A 19,744-nucleotide genomic window follows, 5' to 3' on the forward strand; every position below is an offset into this window, starting at 1 on the left:
AACAAAACCCCACTAAGTCAGCCAGTGTTAATGCAGCCAAAACTATGCAAAACAAATAGATTAAAAGTTATCACATTACTAAAAAAAACAAAAAAGCCATGAAAATGTGCTTTAAAATTAATTGTTATAAACAATGAAAAGCAAACTTCCAGTGACCTTTATAGCCAATTAATGTGTCCTGCAAAAGGATGCACATATCTTCAATTACATCACACTGGGGTCAAAATATTATGTTACATATATCAATCCACATGTTAAGGTGGTCACTAAAGTTATGAATACATTTCAGTGAAACTGAAAAAGCACTTTGATCTAAATGTTAAAAATATACTTTACATATAATACAGCGAGTTTCTTATATAGAATTATAGAAGACCAAATTTACACATTTCAAAATATCACTATTTCCAGTGGGAAAACGGGCAAATGTGTGTCTTCGTTCACATAAAGTCAGAAAAAAACAACATGTGAATCCAAATTAATATGTATTTATACTAAAGTAATACAAAAATGACTACAAAAGATTGAGAAGCGAGTAGTTTTTCGAGATTTACGATTATACTGTAAATACATAGTGTTATCAGAATGACTGGTAGATACTGACTTCCATTACATGAGAGTAGATGTTAAAACCACGCTAATTTGAACTCGGCTCTCACCAAGATAAGCACCAACTAAGACGTAGCTTTACAGTAAACTAATGTGAATGAAATTAACTACAAGCTGTTCAAATTGCCCTAAATTCTGATAGGAACAATATTTAGTGAGTACTGACACATACTGTGAAAAGCACCCAAAAAACACATTTATCTGCCAATTCTTTCAACCCATAAGTTACTCAATTCACGTTGCTCCGAAAGCACTTTGGAGGAATCGTCTGAACAGTGACATTCATTCCATTGACGCCTACAGGTGTCTGCACATTTGTGCAGTTATTTAAAAGAAAAAATAAATGGCACAGAATGTTTTATTGACAGTCTGACCAATAGGCGAGGGTTTAACATTAGTTAGGAGTTTAAAAAAAAAAAAAAATGAAAAAAGTTGTCTTCCCATTGAAAAAAAAGAAAAACACGATTTGCTGATGGCAAACAAATCCTGCCTCCTTTTCCCCATTTAGAGGCAAAGGAAGTTAAGTGTTGTCAAGGGCAAAATTTAAAATAAATATAAAATATGTATTGTACACTGTATAATGATCTTGCCTTGCATTATTATAAAAACAAATCATACTCAATATTACACTGATTATTGTAAATGAAAAGAATTTCATGAAATTAAATAAAGCAGAAGCCTATATCTTGATTCATTAATTTTGACTAAGGCCAAAAATGATAATTCTTTCTACTATCAAGTTGATAAATCTAGCATCGTCCTAACAAGTCAACTCATTGTAGTGGCATGGGTAGACATTATGCTTTCAGTCCATTTTGTTTGATCACTTTTGTGAACCACAAGGACAATTGTAGATAGCAAAGACGACCTCTAGAATGAACCCGATCCTCATTTAGGACAGACAATTACTTAAATTATTTATGACATATAATAAGACTCATTTCGACTTTCTGTATACTATAGTGTTATGTTTTTATGTGTTGTTTCAAAGTTAAAATGACGACTCATGCATGTGCAGCTCTTCATTTTTTTGTCATGTTTACTACCTTAAACTGAAAAAAAAAGAAAAAAAAGTTAGTTGTGGAGTTTAGGCGCCACTGGAAAGCACAAGTTGTGCGCAACATCTTTTTTATTCATGGTTTTATGCAGTTTGAGTGTTTCTTTAGATATGTGGAAGTAAATGGGATGTGTTCTGCATTGCAGTACACATCAGATTTATTTATTAATTTTTTTAAATTGGGAAACCAATTTGAAAAAGTATTGACAGTAACGTTACCATTCTAAATCCAAGTTGCCGGGCTGAATGAGTGAAGTCAAATTAAAAACGTTGCAGTACCAGTACAAAAGCTGACTTACAAACGGCCCTTTCCTGTAGCGGGGATCCAGTTTGTCCCCTGGTGAGGAGCTAAGGACGTATTCCACCATGCTGACTCCGAGGCCCCCACTTTCAGACCGAGGAGAAAGGACAGTGTTCACTTCACTATTGACATGGAATCCCTGGCCAGGCCTCCTCTGTACCATGATGGGCTGTGATACGGAATGATCTGTTTTCCAAGAGACACATATCTGCATAAATTCTGTCTTTTAAATTACTTCAAAATGGATTATGAACACTGAACATCCTCCTGCAGGCGTCCTTATATTTTCTAACTCACCTAATCTCTTAAATGTTCACTACCTTTTATTAGTATCGGGCCATTCCATGGAATGTTGCTTACACTGGATGCGTCATCAACATCACTAATGGGACGCTATTTTAAAATCAAACTTGTGTAGTAGGACAGACCCATCACAACATACATTAATTAATGAATCATCAGCAATTGCCCAATTGTTAAAAGCAAACTAAATTCATTAAAATAAATAAATAAATAAATAATAAAAAAAAACAAGCAAAAACACTTACGTGATGCTCCCCATGCATTTTCTCGCCATTCATCTCCCAAGAACATCCCTTTTTGTCCCTCTTTAGCAGACTCGTCTGATTCCCAGAACTTTTTAGCAGGCAAGAGCTAGTGAGAGAATCTTGTAATCACTCATTCAAATTCAAATTTAAATTTACAATTTACATATATAAAACATGTGTGGTGTGTTTGTGTATTGTGTGTGTGTGTGTATATATATATATATATATATATATATATATATATATATATATATATATATATATATATATATATATTTTTTTTTTTTTATCTACACATCTTGAAGTTAAAAAAAGTATTCTAGAAATGTGTACAAAATGTATTAAAAATAAAAACTGAAATTGCTTGGCTGGATAAGTGTCCACCCCCCTTGTAATAGCAATCCTAAATTAGCTCAGGTGCAACCAATCACCTTCAAAAATCACAGCAAGTTAAGTGGCCTCCACCTGTGTTAAATTGTGTGATTCACATGATTCAGGATAAATTCAGCAGTTCCTGTAAGTTCCCTCTGCTGGGTAGACATATTGCATTTTTCTGCTCTGATGCTTAATGAGCATCAACAATTTACTCAAAACATCCACTAGTGTTTTCTACTAACAACCTTGACTTGCATAAAGAAGGAATAAACTGAGTGAAATAGCTTGTCAAAAAGCTGTCTAACAAGGATGAGCAATACTTGAAGATAATATCCATAAGGAATAGAAAGACAACAAGCGTTGAACTGACAACAAAACTGGCAGAAGGCACAGGTGTCCTTGTCCATCCATCCATCCATCCATCACAAGTCCAATGCACCTTTGACCATTGTTCTGTGTCTTTGTGCATATTTTAGCATTTTAGTCTTGTTCCCCTTTCTTAACAAAGGTATTCTTACTGCAACACATCCTTTAAGTTCTGATTTCCAGAGTGATCTTTGTACTGTTGATTTGATGGACAACGACATCTGTGCCTTCTGTCAGTTCTGTTGTCAATTCAGTGCTTGTCTTCTTTCTATCCCTTAAGGATATTATCTTCAAGTATTGCTCATCCTTGTTAGACAGCTGTTTGGGTCTTCAAGTCCCGGGTTTGTCAATTACAGATGGTGTTTCTCTGTACTTGTTGATTATGCTCCAGATATCACACCTTGAAAATCGAGTGATGCGAGCTATTCACTCAAGTGTTTTTCATTCTTTATGCAAGTCAAGGTTGTTAGCAGAAAACATTAGTGGAGGTTTTTAGTAAATTGTTGATGGTCATAAAGCATCAGAGCAGAAAAATGCAACTTGACTAAGACTTTTGCACAGCAGTGTATATATGTGCACACACACACTACTACATACTCCCAACATTCACATATTCTTTCTCTGATAATACAGTATGCTCATTATCATCACTACCTTCCCGTCAACAAAATAAAGTGGATTAATCAGGATTTGCAGTATATTGCATTCTGATGTGTGCACTACTGAGCAAAAGACCAACATGGTTTCAGTGCTGTGTACATTATCACTGCTGTCACTTTGATTTTTTTAATGGTTTTAAAGTGTTTTCTACAAAGGGTGATAGAATGTATCTACTATCTCCCAGTGAACAAGAAAGTATTAATTGGATTAACAGTTTTGACCCCCAAATACTTTTTTCATACATCTCTTTTTAGAAAGAGCCAACGAGCATGAAATCCAGAACCAACAAGCTTGTTCAAGTTGGTAAATATTTAACTACAAACTCTGTTGCTTTGTAGTGAAGTTAATACTGTACATTCTTTTCATATCTACTTTTTTATGTATAGTTTACCCAGTACAAGGGTTGCAGGAGGATAACTATTGATCTTTATTATCTGAAAAAAAGCTAAATGCTGGAAGCACTTGTGGCAACATACCTCTCCCATTCCTCTAGATTCCAGGGCAAGAGCTTGAAAGTCATGATTCATTTCATCCACAGGTCGAACCTGTACAAAACACAAACCAGTAATTAGAACTCTGACGCATTACAATGTCTAATGGTGTCTAATGGTGGCTGCTGGCTGAAACCAATCCGAAAGATATTTACGTTATAGAGGAGTTCACATTTCTGTTTTCTGATTTTATCTGCAGCCTCACAAGGGTACTTGAAAGAAATATCACAAGCAGCGATTGGCTGCCGGCAACAAAATATGTGCAGCACAGCACTCCGACTGGAATCTCGATACTACTATATTTATTATTCTCCACAGACAGAAAGAAAATGTATTTGTTTATGCAGTTATCTTGTATTGTAAACAAGGCTACCCCTGCCCCACCGGCTCCAATACAAAAATATTCTTTTCACAGTGATTGAAAAGTTGGGGCGAGGCTGCTATGCTTCATACCAATACATTTTAATCTTGGATTATCAATGCAGACACAAAAATTAAATCTATGTATGAACATCACCGTTTATATCCCACATTTAAAAAAAAAAAGTATAGTTGTGTATCAATACAGGGGTCACTATCAATAATAGTAATAGTCAAAAAAAAGAGGCTTTTACGAGAGGCTTTTTTCATGGTGGTCGTAATCTGGCGGTATGACAAGAAATAGATTACATGCTGTTTTAGGGTTGTGGGGAAGCCCGACATGAAAGAATACTGGAACACGAAAAATGCACTACAAGCAATGCCAGGATTCGCACGAATAATGTCCCGTGACAAGTTTCCATTTTGTCTTGCAAACCTGCACTTGACCGACAACAGAAAGCAAAAGAAGGTAGACGAACCTGGTTACAACAGTTTATTCAAAGTGCGACCAGTACTTGATAAAGTGGAGTATCTTCTTACAAAGTACTATGTTCTGCATGAATTTGTTTCAATCGATGAAAGCCTGGTAGGACTGAAAAACCAAAACGTCTTTTATGCAGTACCTTCCAAACAAAAAACATCACCGACTTGGAATAAAGCTGTGCGTGCTTGCTTACAGTGCAAACGGGTATGTGTACAAATTGAAAGTGTATACAGGAGTTGCAAACGACTGAGAAGAGTAAATTTGGCCAGCCCTATGATGCTGTTATGTATCTCATGGATGGTCTGTTGGATAAGGGACATATTGTACTTTGATTATTCACAACTTCAACACTTATCAGCACAACACCCAGCTTGTCAGAACACTGCATTGTAACAGAAAATACTTGAATCTGAAATGCAAAGCTGGTGAACAGGTGGTTTACAGGTCTGGGAGATTGCTGTTACTGCTTTCAGACAAAAGACAAGCCACAAGAAGCCAGTTCTCCAGTACACAGCAATTAGGCAAAAGTGAGATGTACAGGTGAAAATGTTACCTTACCCGAGTGTGTTGAAATGTACAAATCAGAAAATGGGAGGTGTGGATTTGGCAGACCAGAAGACTTACTCTGATGAAAATGAAAGGAGATCATAGAAGTGGTACTTTAAAATATTTTTCTATGTGATCAACAGGGTGGTGCTGAATAGTTACATCCTGTATCAAGACACAGTTCAACAACCCCAACAGATAAGCACTGCTGCACACTCTCGGTGCGTTCTAGATGTAAGCTAGAAAAATTTGAAATAACCAAGATGTCTTCTGGCAAGAAACGTCAGTTAGAGAAAGACTGCACAGTTTGCAGTGATTGCAAAGTAAAGCAAACAAGAACACATACTGACTGTAACATCGGTTTATGTCGTGAATGCTTTCACAAACACTCAAAAAAGTGAACTTCCATCGTCTTCACAAAAGATACTTTATCAAATCAAACATGGCCATGTTTTTATTTTTTTTTTTAAACCAAATCGAGAACTTGAAATATCAAACAGCAGAACTGGATTTACAAAGTATTAAAAATGACTTTATTGCCTATGAACAGAGAATAAGCTTCCCAGTACTAATCCCAATGTGCCTCGATAACTCACAGCAAGTTATGTTTATTTATTACCTTGAGTGCAAAATTGATGTAGGTGTTTATGCCGTGTTAAATTCTATACCATTTATGCGGTTTGGTTTTCATGATGCAGGTAAAGATTGTGGTTACATTTTGTTTTATTCATGTTTTTTTTTGTAAATTAACAAAATGTCCGTTTGAGTGGAAATGTGTTGCCTCTCTGGTCTTGAAGAAATGCCTATTATGCAGATTAATTTTTTATAAAGCAAAAACAGGAAAGAAAGAATACATCAGGATTTGTAACATTTATTCAACATGTATTTGCTTGTTTCATTTTTAAAATTATGGATGATTGTAGGAGAACATATTTGGCTAGTTAATTTTTGCACTTTGGAATAATATTTATTCCTGTTGTACAAAAATGTATCTAACATTGTGAAAATGAAGTCAATGTCTTATGTTTGTGTTGGTATACACGTTTAAGTTGGAATAAATGTTTAACAACTTTTATTAAATAAAAAAATAAAAAAATTGGGAGTACGTTTACCTGCGATTCTGGCTCGTTGCTTGTAGAATTGTGTATGTCTGAGATACGTTGCTTGCAGACCATTTGTGGTTTTTGTATTTTAAAAAGAACATGCAGAGGATTTGTAGTATTTAAGTGTTTATTTGCATGATTGTTTCTGAAAATAATGGATGTTTTGAGGATAAAAATAAAATTTGTATAACAAATGTTTCTTGATAATAAATATGTCTTAAGTTTCTTGTGTTCTACAGTTTTTGTACAATAATTTTAATTTTGGGTGTAAAATGAAGTAATTTGCTGCTCTGTCACAAGCCCGTTCATTTGTGTGTGACACATGTAGTCCTGTAGGGTACAGTGCAGTGGCTGTAGTACCCAGAGGGTTAAATAGTCCTGCGATCCTACAACCCAGCAAATCACCTCTAGACCCTGGAGCTTGAGTAACTGCCTGTTTTCCATCCCTAACCAGCGGGAGCAGCAGAGCCAATGCTATGCTCCCCATGGAATCCCCAGAGAATACTTGTGTTCCCTTGACTGTATGCCTCACTCTGCACAGCACACGGCCATGGCTTTATACCAAGTGTGCCATTCTGAGACCACTTCACCAAGATTACATTTTCATTTTTGGCAAGCTGATGGATGTTTGACATCCACCATCTTTTGAAATAATAGTATAGGAGTGTATCTGATTTAAATCTGTGACACATTCCTGGATAACCATTCAACTAAATTTAGCAAAAACTCTTTCCTCCCGCATCTCCAAGTAAAATTCTAACCCACAGCACACACTTTTACTAAAGCTAGTTAAGTTAGCAGCGTAAACGGTATACTGCACACCGCTCTACTACAGTAGTATAGGAACAATAAGCAAACCAGTAGCCAAATATAAATTTACTAATGTGTATACAGTATCAATGTCCATTTTTATTTATTTTCAAGTACTGTATAAGACAATTAAACAAGGTTAAGCTGTTGTCGTTTTCTTTCTGAACTTTAATTCAGAACAGACTTATTGCAATTGAAAACACGTAGCTGTAATATTAATAACATTTTTCATATTATTTAATAGGTTAATTTTAGGCTATGTAGTTTACAAAGATTAAATGTAAATCACTGGCTACTTTATAGGTTTTCTTTGTACATGTACTTGCAATACATTTACAAATATTAGCGAAACAGTAATAAATACAGTACATGCATTACTCTGTATTTGGGTTATGAAATAAGCAAAAATTAACATTGGTCATGCGATTTATTTTTATGTGCAACTATATTTATGTTTAAAATGTAATAACAGTTTCTAATATGACACATTATCTATTATTTAATAACAGGTGTTAAGTTTAATTTCCAGTTTGCAAAGACGTGGCAAACTCTCAAGAGTTCTCATTTTAATTGTTATCGCCGGATATTTATATTAGGTTTTCTCTGTACAAATACAGTAAAAGAGAAATAAATACAAGTAGAATTTGTATGTGTTGACATAACGTATCAGAAACCGTTATGCATTTGTCTTGTGATTTATTTCGATGTGCAATTATATTTGTTAAAATGTTTACTAATTCAGACAGAGGGGGCTTAGGTGGCGTTTTTTTTTTGTTTATGATTTTTTTATTTTTTTTTTTTATTCCCCTTCTTCCAAACTTGATATTGTGGTGATTCATGCTGGAGGTAATGATTCAGATAAATTAAAGTGTGGAATTAGTTAGAAAAATGAAAAAAAAAAAAAAAAATAACAAATTTACATGAGCTATATCTAAATACAAAAATAATTTTCTTGTGCATCACACAGCGACGTCTTTGCAATTTCAGATTTTGTAAGGAGTTTTGGGGTGGGGGGGTTGGGGGTTCAATTTGGCACCCCAAAATTAAACCTGGTCAGGTTGGGCTTTTTGGGGGGGTGCTGTCCATATGAATAACACTTGTAATGATATATATTCAGCAAGGAATTAAACTACATATTCTGTAAATATATAGTTCCCTTCCCATACCCACCCTTATACCTTTGTTTTTATTGTATATATTGTTTTGTATTGTATATCTTTTGTGTACATTTATTGTGTACGTTGTTCTGTTTTAATAAAAGTGTGTTTAAGTATCTGTTATTGAGAAATATATATATACACAAAAGTATTACTGTATGGTATGCAATGAATGCTGCATAATATCTTTGGTATATTTTTTATATCTTTACATTTGATTAATGAGACCAGGTGTAAAATATAATAATTAAAACAAATCAGATAACGTCAATAGAAAGTTCTCACATGGAGCTTCACGTAATAATCGTATAACCTGTGACATTTTATCTTCCCTGAAATACGACTGGTGAGTGGGGCCTTTTATTGTAGAAGTGAAGAACAGAGATTTGCACAGAGTACAACATTAAATTGGAGAGTTATCAGAATTATTAGAACAGTATTTGGTGCTGTGCAAGTACATCCACCATGTCAACTAGGATTGCAAATGTTCATATAAATAATTTAACTGCACTTTAGGACGGTATGTATAGGAATCCAACCGTTTTGTGTGTTTCTCAAATTATACATACACCTTATCCCATGTAGACTTGATTAAAATGTCAAAAACCATATTCTCTACATGAAGAAATGTAAAATACAATTTCCTGAAGATAAAATGTATTTAACAAAAATTAAACGTAAATATACATAAAAACAAAAAAATATATACTGTCTGCAATACACTTGACAACTTGTTTAAACAAAAATTACTGTCTGCAATGCAATACCTGTTTTTGTTTCTCAAAAAAAAAAAAAAAAAAAAAAACATACAAATGGCATCCTGTAATTTTGGATGAACCTCCACAGAGAACCTTCGCGCATACGTAAAAAGGCTCAAAAAGGCAAACGCCAACTTATTTCCCATCTAACTTATTTCCTGTAACACCATTATTTGAATTGTATGCATGAGCGGTAGAAAGACCAAGATGAATACAAACTTCATTGCTAGCATATCAGTTTCCATACAGATAACAGGATGAACGTAAAGAAAGCACAGAACCTGTAGAAGCTTCCAAGTCACACTTTGTCTAATTTACTTTCTTTGCAAGATAATTAACAACCAAACGAGCACGATGGGCCGAATGGCCTCTTCTCATTTGTAAACTTTATGTATCTGAATCAATCAAGCTAATCTAGAAAATAAGAAATGTTAAACAAGGGGAGATTTATTTGTCCCGTCTTGCTCATTTGGTTGTTTATTGATCCAAGAAAAAAACCCCATCAAGCAATTTCTTGAAGTACCCATGTGAATCAGCTTCCACAACAGATGTTTCATTTTTTCATTCCTTGCTCACATTTTTAGGGCAACTGTAACATACCCCTGTATGTAAAACATCTGGTCTAGTTATACAAAGTCTGCTTCAAGGAAAGTATATTATTTGTTAAATATAAGAATTAAAAGATCTGAAGCTGTTCAATACGCCAGAGTTTTCTTTTGTTTTCATTTATAGTCAGTGGCAATGACCTTTGAATACCCTGGAGCTTGTTTTCAGCAGAAAAAAAGCAAAAATAAGCATTTCACTTTTATCATTATAAACATATGTTCATGTTTTATTAATAGTTTAATAGCATGTCCAACAAATAACTAATATAGCTTCTGTTCAAATCTGGTTAAAAAAAAGTTTTCAAATACTGTTTAAATCTAAAACAAATACGTAAATATGATAAATAGCAAACTAAGTTAAAATCAAAAAAACTACACTAAAATCTAAAAAAAAAAAAAAAGGTTGGATTAAAATGCTTCTAAACAGTAAACTTAATTTTTTTTTTTTTAAAGCATCCCAAAAAACTACACAACACGACTTTCTCTAATCCGCTAATACCTTAGCGACTACGGTATTTTTTGTTGTTGTAACTTTACTACATTGCTGTATTTAAATGTCAGGTTCATGTATTAAGAAAGCAGTGTCCGTTATTTTCTAATTTATAAAAAACATAATACCTTAAATTTAAAAGATTAGGGCCCACTAAAAGCATCTAAGTTTGAGCTGGAGAGATATTTGGAGGAAACACAAACAGATTAAAAAACGCAGGAGCCTATGTCAGTTCCTTCAGACATCCCACCTATCAATCCACCAGAATACCAAATGGAGGACTGTGCACCTAAGTGGAAAGAAGTAGAGCAAGCTGTGAAAAAAGCAAGGGCATCATCGTCATCTCCAGGGCCTAATGGAGTTCCGTATAGAGTGTACAAGAGTGCTTCAGGAGTTCTACGAATCCTGTGGAAATTGATGAAAGTGGCACGGGAAAAACAGGTTGTACCAAGAGAATGGTGCCGAGCAGGTGGAGTCTTTATACCAAAAGAAAAAGATTCTACAAGCATCAATCAGTTTTGACCTATTTCCGTATTAAACGTACAAGGCAAGTTTTTCTTCAGGATTACTGCTCAGAGAGTATCAACCTACCTATTAAAGAACTGCTTAATTGACAATTCAGTACAAAAGCTGGCATTCCAGGTTTCCTAGGATGCTTACTACACATGTGCGTAACCTGGCAACAAATTCAATCAGCTAAAAAGGAGAGGAAGGAGCTTCATTTGACATTCCTGTATTTGGCTAATGCATATGGTTCAGTGCCACATGAACTTCTTTGGGCACCATTTCATTTTTTCAGCGTACCGATGACAATAACAAATTTAGTGAAGGCCTACTTTGGAGATTTGCAATTTAGTTTTTCAGCTTCAGAATTCAACATTACATGGAAAGGCCTAGAAGTTGGAATAATGTCAGGATGTACCATTTCTCCACTGGCTTTTACCATGGCAATGGAAGTACAACAGTTAGTTTACTGTAAAGCTAAGTCTTAGTTGTGGTAAGTTAGAAAATAAACCCCTTTATGTTTAATTGTTCATTTAAATATGGCGTTTTGGCTGTGCAGATATTTGATATGATGTGCTTGAATAAAACTTGTATCCGATAATTTGTCTTTCATTTTAATATTGACGATACAAGAGATTTCACTTTGAAGCTAGCTACAGCTCTTCGGCAGAAACATTCCACCATGCCGTAGCATTAACTTTGTACTTGCAAAAAACTAAAGGAATTTGTCAGACATTTAACATTCCAACAAAGTCTAGTCCCTGACCGATTATCAAAATCCAACTGCTGTCATTACTCATACTAATGTATTATACAAATTGACATAAAGCAGAAAGAATAAAATAATGGATTAAGACATTCAAGTTTATTCATTATTTTCCAGGTCTCCCCCCCATTGTTGCAGCAGTCACTTATAATTGGCAAAGCACTGCCGCTCATGGCTTTCGAAATTGAAATTATTTAAATCAACATGTTGGAGTCAAAGCAACTGAGATTATTAAATAGTTTCTGATTAAAATTTAAAATATTATCTAGAGCAGCGGTTTTCAAACTAGGGTATGCGTACTCCTGGGGGTACTCGAGCGCTCCTCAGGGGGTACGCGAGAAAAATCCTGTAATTTATTGTAACTTATTTATTTTTACCACAATGTAGTACTTTGTGACTTAGCAATTGAATTAACAACGTTGCATTTCCTTTCAAATAAAAACCACAACCGTACTGGTGTACGTTTCCTTTCTGTTGGGCGACGTTAACTATAAACACCCAACCGGCTGCTAACAGTGAGTGAGCGTTGAGCGCACACATGGCTAAATTACATATTTAAATAGCACAGCGGTGGTCTGCAGTCTTTAGGCTAAAATGAAGAAAAAAAAAAATCAATCTATGATGTTGCTTCTTTTAAAAATGTGTATTATTTACTAAGTATATTTTCTTTCTGGAGTTGTTCAGTGTTTGTAGTTTAGTTTAATCAGTTCAGTGTGTTTTATCTAAGTTTATATTTTTAAATAACAGCATTATTGAGTTTAGCAGGCAGCTGTGCTGCCCTACTTAGTGAAATCACTGCGCTGGAGCTGGAAGTACACGACTGTGTTATCTTTACTTTATGTGTTTTTTGACTAAATCGTTGAATAACTCCTTTGTCGAGTAACTGCATTAGCCTACGCATGCACGCCGCTAATTATTAAGCTAATAAAAGCAAAAGCAAAAGCACAGAATGATTATTACAAAAATGGAAATCGGGGATTAAAAAAAAAATATATATATATATATATATATATATATATATATATATATATATATATATATATATAAATCAATCCCTAACTCCTGGACTGGGAAGTGTCTGAAATTGGATTCCCTTCTCCAGATCTACAGCAAGTGCCCATCAACAAGCTGTCTGGCAGCTGATTAAACATGAACAGACGACTGCACCAAATACTAACATGCAAGTTATTTTTGACTGCATGATATAAATGTCACTTTTCTACTTTAATCAAATTTAGTTTTTGGAAACATTCACTTCAAAACAATTTGCTTATTCTGGCTGGATTCGATATTGCACAAGAGACACATAGCATTTTAAATGTCCAGCTCAAGTGTTAAACCATAACATTCAAGTTAAATGAATAAAAAAAAATTAAAAGACACACATATTTAATGTGTTATTCAATACTCAATTCTGCATGCTACCAGATTTTTTTTAGAAGATGCCTGTACTTGTAAATTTTTAATAGTTTTTATGCAAAATGCCCTGTCTGTTTTCTCTGTACACTTCTGCACTTGTTGGAAGAAATGCACGACTTTTGTTGAGAATTGCTTTCTGATTTTGTTTTAAATTAGAACCCTAGTTTTGTTTTCAAAAGCATAACCTGTTTTTCGGCTCATTTGGCCACTTATTGGTCTGGATTTTGAAATAATTTTACATAGAACACTAGCCCCTCCTCCTTCCCTGTGCCTTCTGAGCCAGCAAATCAAGTCCTGTTTATTTTTATTTATTTTAATGACTCACTTAATTTTTTTGTAACAAAGTCTTATTCGTCCATTTTAAAATACAGAACATACCCTTGTCTAGGCGCTGCATTGTTTACTAATCAGGGTGTAGTTTTACTGAAATCTGTGAAAAAAAGCAGGCACATCCATCACATTGGTAGGTAAGCATTTTATTTATATATATATATATATATATATATATATATATATATATATATATATATATATATATATATATATATATATATTATTAGTGCCTTGCATATTACTGAATTACAAATGGTACATTGAAATTTCGTTCTGTTTGATATTTCATTTTTAAACACTGAAACTCAGAATCAATTATTGTAAGGTGACATTGGTTTTATATTGGGAAATATTTTTAAGAAAAATAAAAAACTGAAATATCTTGCTTGCATAAGTATTCAACCCCTGTGCTGTGGAAGCTCCCAGTTTGCACCGACGAAAGAAATTGCCCTAACGAGGACACAATTACCTTACCATTGTCCTCCACCTGTGAACCATTAAAGTTGCTGTCACATTTTCTGGATAAAAACCCCACTGTTGAAGGATCATTGGTAAGGCTGTGAATCTTAAGGAAAATGAAGACCAAAGAGCATTCTACAGAAGTTAGAGATAAAGTAATACAAATGCATGGGAGGGTGGCAAGAAAGAAGCCGTTAATTAAAATTTACCATCTGAAAGAACGTCTGGAGTTTGCCAGAAAACATGAGAGTGACCCAGATGCGATGTTGGAAAAGGTTTTGTGGTCAGATGAGACCAAGATAGAGCTTTTTGGCCAAAACTCAAAGCGCTATGTGTGGCGCAAACCTAACACTGCCCATGCGTCAAGACACGCCATCCCTACAGTGAAGTATGGTGGTGGCAGCATCATGCTGTGGGGATGCTTCTCATCAGCAGGGACAGGGCATCTTGTTACAATTGAAGGAAGAATGGATGGAGCAAAATACAGAAAAATACTGCAAGAGAATCTGCTTCAGACCGCTAAAAAACTGAAGCTTGGGAGGAAATCCACCTTTCAGCATGACAATGATCCCAAGCACAAGGCCAAAGCAACACTGGAATGGCTCAAGAACAAAAAGGTGAATGTCCTACAGTGGCCCAGTCAAAATCTTGATCTCAATCCCATTGAGAATCTGTGGCACTATTTGAAAATTATGGTCCACAAGCGTCGTCCAACCAACCTGAACATCCTGGAGCAAATCTGCCAAGAAGAATGGGCCAAAATCACTCCGACACATAAAACCAATGTCACCTTATAATAATTGATTTTAAGTTTCAGTGTTTTAAAATAAAATATCAAACAGAATGACATTTCAGTGTACCATTTGTAATTCAGTAATATGAGAGAATTGGTCAGGGGTCTGAATACTTTTGCAAGGCTCTGTGTGTGTGTGTGTGTGTGTGTATTTTTATATATATGTTTTTTTTTTTTTTTTTCAGTTAACATCAGTAAGTACTTAAGCCTAGTAATTAGAAAATACTTTATACTGAGATGGGGGTACGCGGTAGACTAGATTTCATTGGAAAGGGGTACGGGACCTAAAAAGTTTGAAAACCACTGATCTAGAGTCATGTCAGCAAAAAAAAAAAAAAAAAAAAAAACACTCAGACCCCCTTACCAGGCTCCCCCCCACAGTATATTATAGCCTGTTACTATAATCCATACTCTATGAATATGGCCCTTACACTTGAATTAAATGGATATGGAGAATTCAGCCATAAAGTAATCAGACAAATAAAATAAATCTCAATGCCCGCACATTAAATAAAGCTATCTTAATAAAAAATAGACTGACCTGCTTACAGAAGCACCTAATTTAAAGCATCTTTGAGATATCTGCACCAAGACTCCAAGCGACAGGCTACAATGCCCCTCTGAATCAGCACATTAGTCAAAAACACACATTTAAGTGTATAGTAATTGAAGATATACCATGCTAATTACTATATTGTGTTTTGCGAGTTTATTCATTATATGACTTCACTCCATGTCTCTGCCGAAACTCAACATGGCGGCTGCACCAGCGAAATAAAAAAAGCAATGTTTCAGTAAGACAGAGCTAAAAGAAATCTGATTATCTGATTATCTATGAGGATGGTGTAATAGTATTCTTAGTTTTGCTGTAATTCGCGTGATCACGTACGAGTCAATACCATTAAATATTATAATGCAAGCTATAAACATGCAGAGAATAAGAAAGCAAATAAGGCGATACAATAACAATGGCAAAGCACTGCATTCTATGCTGAAAAACTGACCTAAGACACAGCGCTCAAGGTGGAGCTTTCCTGAAGTAAGCTAAATTAATTGCGTATTTCATTATTGTTTAGATTATTTCTTTCCACACTACCTGCCTTTAATGAAGCTATATTTAGCAATTTGAAACCATGAGCTCAAAACTATTTCTCACTATACAATCCTTAAAGGAAATTGATCACTTTACTGTGTAAAGGGTGTAGCCACTACACTACACACCGCTAGTTTCAGAAATACATTCTGTCTTGAGACATGCCTCTTTACATCATGTAAATAACACTGAAGAATCAGGAAAGAAACAATTGAGAGGATTAATTATGCGTTTACATAAAAAGGGGCGTTATTTAAATTACAATCAGGTAATACATAGCAGTGAACCTGTTTTAGAGCAACGAGTCAGTCAACACACCTTCATCAGTGTTTCATATTTTATCCTGGTTATTATTATAATGCCAGTAAAACTCTAAACTTAATTGTGTGGAGTCCTGTACATAGGATTACCCTCACAAGACATTGCTGGACTGTTACTAAACTGTTTAATAACTGGTATTGTATATTGTAATGCCAGCAAGAAGACAGACAGGGCTTTTCAAAACACCTTCATGTGTAGACTGAACTACAGTGTTAGACTGTAAATATTATTCTCACAACAGGGCTGGACATTTGTTTTTTGAACTGTTGTCATAATACTTAGGTTTTCCTGCTTACTTTCAATGCCAGCAATGGGCCAAGTAATGTTTATAAGCATTATTAAGTTTAAAGTGTCTTCAGATGCTTTAGTTACTATTACAGCAACAACAGTCTTACTGAAAATATTGGCTTTATTGTGATAATACATATTAACTTATTTATTTTAACTGCCAACATCATATTTATGTTCAAATGCCACATTTAATTATTAATAAGTTGACGGAAAAATGGAATTCGCCATTTTTGAAATACAGAATTTGTTATTCCCAAGAATGGTAAATCAGTACCCCTACATTTATATTTTGTTCAAGGAGTGAAAATATAAAGTTACCATCTGAAATGTTTAGCCATGAGAAGCTAACATGGCAGATTCACAAGAACATAAAAGCTCATATGAAGCTACAGTTAAATTACAATGTACATTATATGTATCTGTACAAACTGGTACCAGGTGACATTCATCTTAACTTATAATTATAACAATAACCAAATTTAATGGCTTCAAGTATAAGAATGATGTTTCTACCTCCATTTTTCACCATAGGCTTTTAACATAACATAGGACTTTCATTTTCATCTTAAATTGATACTGTAGGAAAATGGGTCAGTGTGCCAAAAAGCTGAAAAAAATGAATTTACAAACCCATTTTTAAAAACATACCCACCCCTGCACCCCCCATAACGGCATAACTGAACTCATCCGATCGTCGTATTTGTTGTACAGTACGTACTGAAGTACTGTTGGTAATACTCGTTACCTCGACATGGCAGTTTAGTGGGTTTTTTTTTTTTTTTTTACAACTAAGCAACCAATTGCACCAATAAGCCAAAAGTAAAGTGTTCAAAATCAATAATGATGAAGAAAGAAATTATGAAAAATTAATTTAAGATGAAACTACAGAGTAGAGTGTAGAAAGACTTAATCTGGCTTCATGATGACAGTGAAACAAATGTCAGTTACCCAGCAGCTTTTTTGCTGGGAATTTAAAAAAAAAAAAAAACTATTATAGTTTATAGTTTAAAAATTAAACATCTGGTGAATTTATTGCAGATGACTAATTATTTTATTTTTATATTGTCATCTAGTCAAAACATGTTAAATGTATAGAGAACATAGACGCCCCCCTGGAATCTGTCAGTGAGGGCTGTAGGCAGACTAAATTAAATATATAGTGGACAAGAATACTGTAAATCGTCAAGTAATAAAAGTCTTACCAAATCCATTAATTTAGGAATTTTTCAACCATTAAATTAAGTATTCAAATTACAAAGCAAAAAGTAAGTTGATGCTATTTTTTATTTAGTAGTCGCCAATTGTTTTTATCATTTTTTCTCCCAATTTGGAATAGACAATTATTTTTAGGCTCAGCTCACAGCTACCACCCCCGTGCTGTGGCTATGAACTGTGCATTATATGCAGCCACTTGCAACAGGACACTGATTTAACATCTCATCCGCAGAATGGAGCTCTTAAGGAGGAAGCCATTTGTGGTTAATTATCATAAAACAAGTGTGAGGGAGAAGTTAGTTCCAGGGGTAGATAAATGAAAAAGAGCTTTGCAATAGACAACTTGCATGAAATTTGTAAAAATGAACGTGGGAAAGACAGACACAAATAACAGCAGTACCAAAAATCCTTTTAGAGGTTTGAGCAACTCCCCTTGCACTTCCCTGAACTGGAATCGCCCAAAAAAAAATTGTGCAAGTATGCGAAGACAACACCACAGTATCGTGAAGGTGTATTACCACCAAATAATGAGACATCCACATAAAGTATTGTGCTTACCTGGTCTATGTGGATCCTGTCTCCCGTGGGCCAGCGATGCTTGCTGGAGTATCCGCCAAGCTGCTCCCCTGCTTGCCGTTGAAAAAAGTAGCTAACTGTAGCATCGTCCTGTGATCGTCCACTGAGAGGTGGCTGAGCACCGGGTGCACCTGTTACTGCAGTTTGGAGGACATGTGAATTGGAGCCACCACCAAGTGCTTGTGGAGGGGGACCCCCCGGACCTGGTCCTCCCCTGGCACCAACAGGAGTCCCCACCATAGGGACCCCCAGTCCGACTACAGCAACATCCTGAGCACCATTTGGATGCATCATTGCTCCGCGGGTCTTCTGCCAGGCCACTTCATTCATGCCTAGGATGACACATGGAATGCTCATTCCACATAAAAACCTGCAGAATGAGGTGAGAAACTTAAAATACAGCTTTGACTTTTTTCCAACCATGTGGCACTTATTTAACCGTGAGTTTAAACATTTGATAAAATAGTTTTAGCTGCAGGAGAAAATTGCTTTATTACTAAACATACAACTTTAAAAACTATGCATAGTTTAACTGGTAAGTTTAAAGTAAATCATTTCTGGGATAAAAACAATATACCAATATGTCAATGCAGCAATAGCAGAACCAGTATAGCATAGTCTGCTCCCCTCATCTCATTTTAGTAGTACCTTTTAAGAGAACAGTCCAGAAATAATAATGTCTTCTTATTACAGCCTACATACTTTAGTAGCCCCATTAAGAAAGCAACATGCATCGCAATACTGCACATACCGTAACCTATTGTGAGCTGTGTTTTGTGATACATATCGGATCATAACCTTGGTGGCCTTTATCATTACATCCCTACAGAGCGGAGTGCCTGCATCTGGAAGATTAAGGACTATGGTTACCCACGTCTTCAAGGAGTGGTAAATCTCAAACTGCTGAACAGCTATTAGCTGACTTTGGTAAACAAAACGTGCAGCAACTTGACAGGTGTCTGACATTACAAACATGGATAATTCCACCAATGATAATAATATGCAACATTTATACAGCTGTATAGTATTTACAGGACTTGGCAGGATGAACATTCACAGCCAGCCAAGTACTGCCACTGGGGTGCTGCTTAAGTAGCCAGACCACCATCACCAGCACCACCATTCAACTAACTACAATTTAAACAATTCACTTCATTATAATAAAAAATAAAAACACAAACTTAAACCTGATATATGTACAAAGAGACAGACGGACAGGTTCTTCTAATACAAAATCAGGATAGATGGTACTAA

General features: G+C 35.0%; 1 protein-coding gene across 8 annotated transcripts in view; it reads right to left on the minus strand.

The window, feature by feature from the left end:
• The window catches only part of LOC121315609 (pumilio homolog 2-like), a 60,738-nt gene that overhangs the window by 39,498 nt on the left and 1,496 nt on the right, over positions 1 to 19,744 (minus strand). For all 8 annotated transcript variants that reach the window (XM_041249843.1, XM_041249849.1, XM_041249850.1 and 5 more), the window contains exons 2-5: positions 18,473 to 18,860; positions 4,393 to 4,461; positions 2,516 to 2,621; positions 1,966 to 2,153 (exon numbers count right to left, since the gene is read on the minus strand). In XM_041249843.1, the coding sequence (XP_041105777.1) occupies positions 1,966 to 2,153; positions 2,516 to 2,621; positions 4,393 to 4,461; positions 18,473 to 18,847 (738 nt within the window). In that variant the 5' untranslated portion in view covers positions 18,848 to 18,860. The remainder of the gene's footprint in view (positions 1 to 1,965; positions 2,154 to 2,515; positions 2,622 to 4,392; positions 4,462 to 18,472; positions 18,861 to 19,744) is intronic.

This window comes from Polyodon spathula, chromosome 5 (assembly GCF_017654505.1).
Source record: "Polyodon spathula isolate WHYD16114869_AA chromosome 5, ASM1765450v1, whole genome shotgun sequence".
Classification (NCBI taxonomy): Eukaryota; Metazoa; Chordata; class Actinopteri; order Acipenseriformes; family Polyodontidae; genus Polyodon; species Polyodon spathula.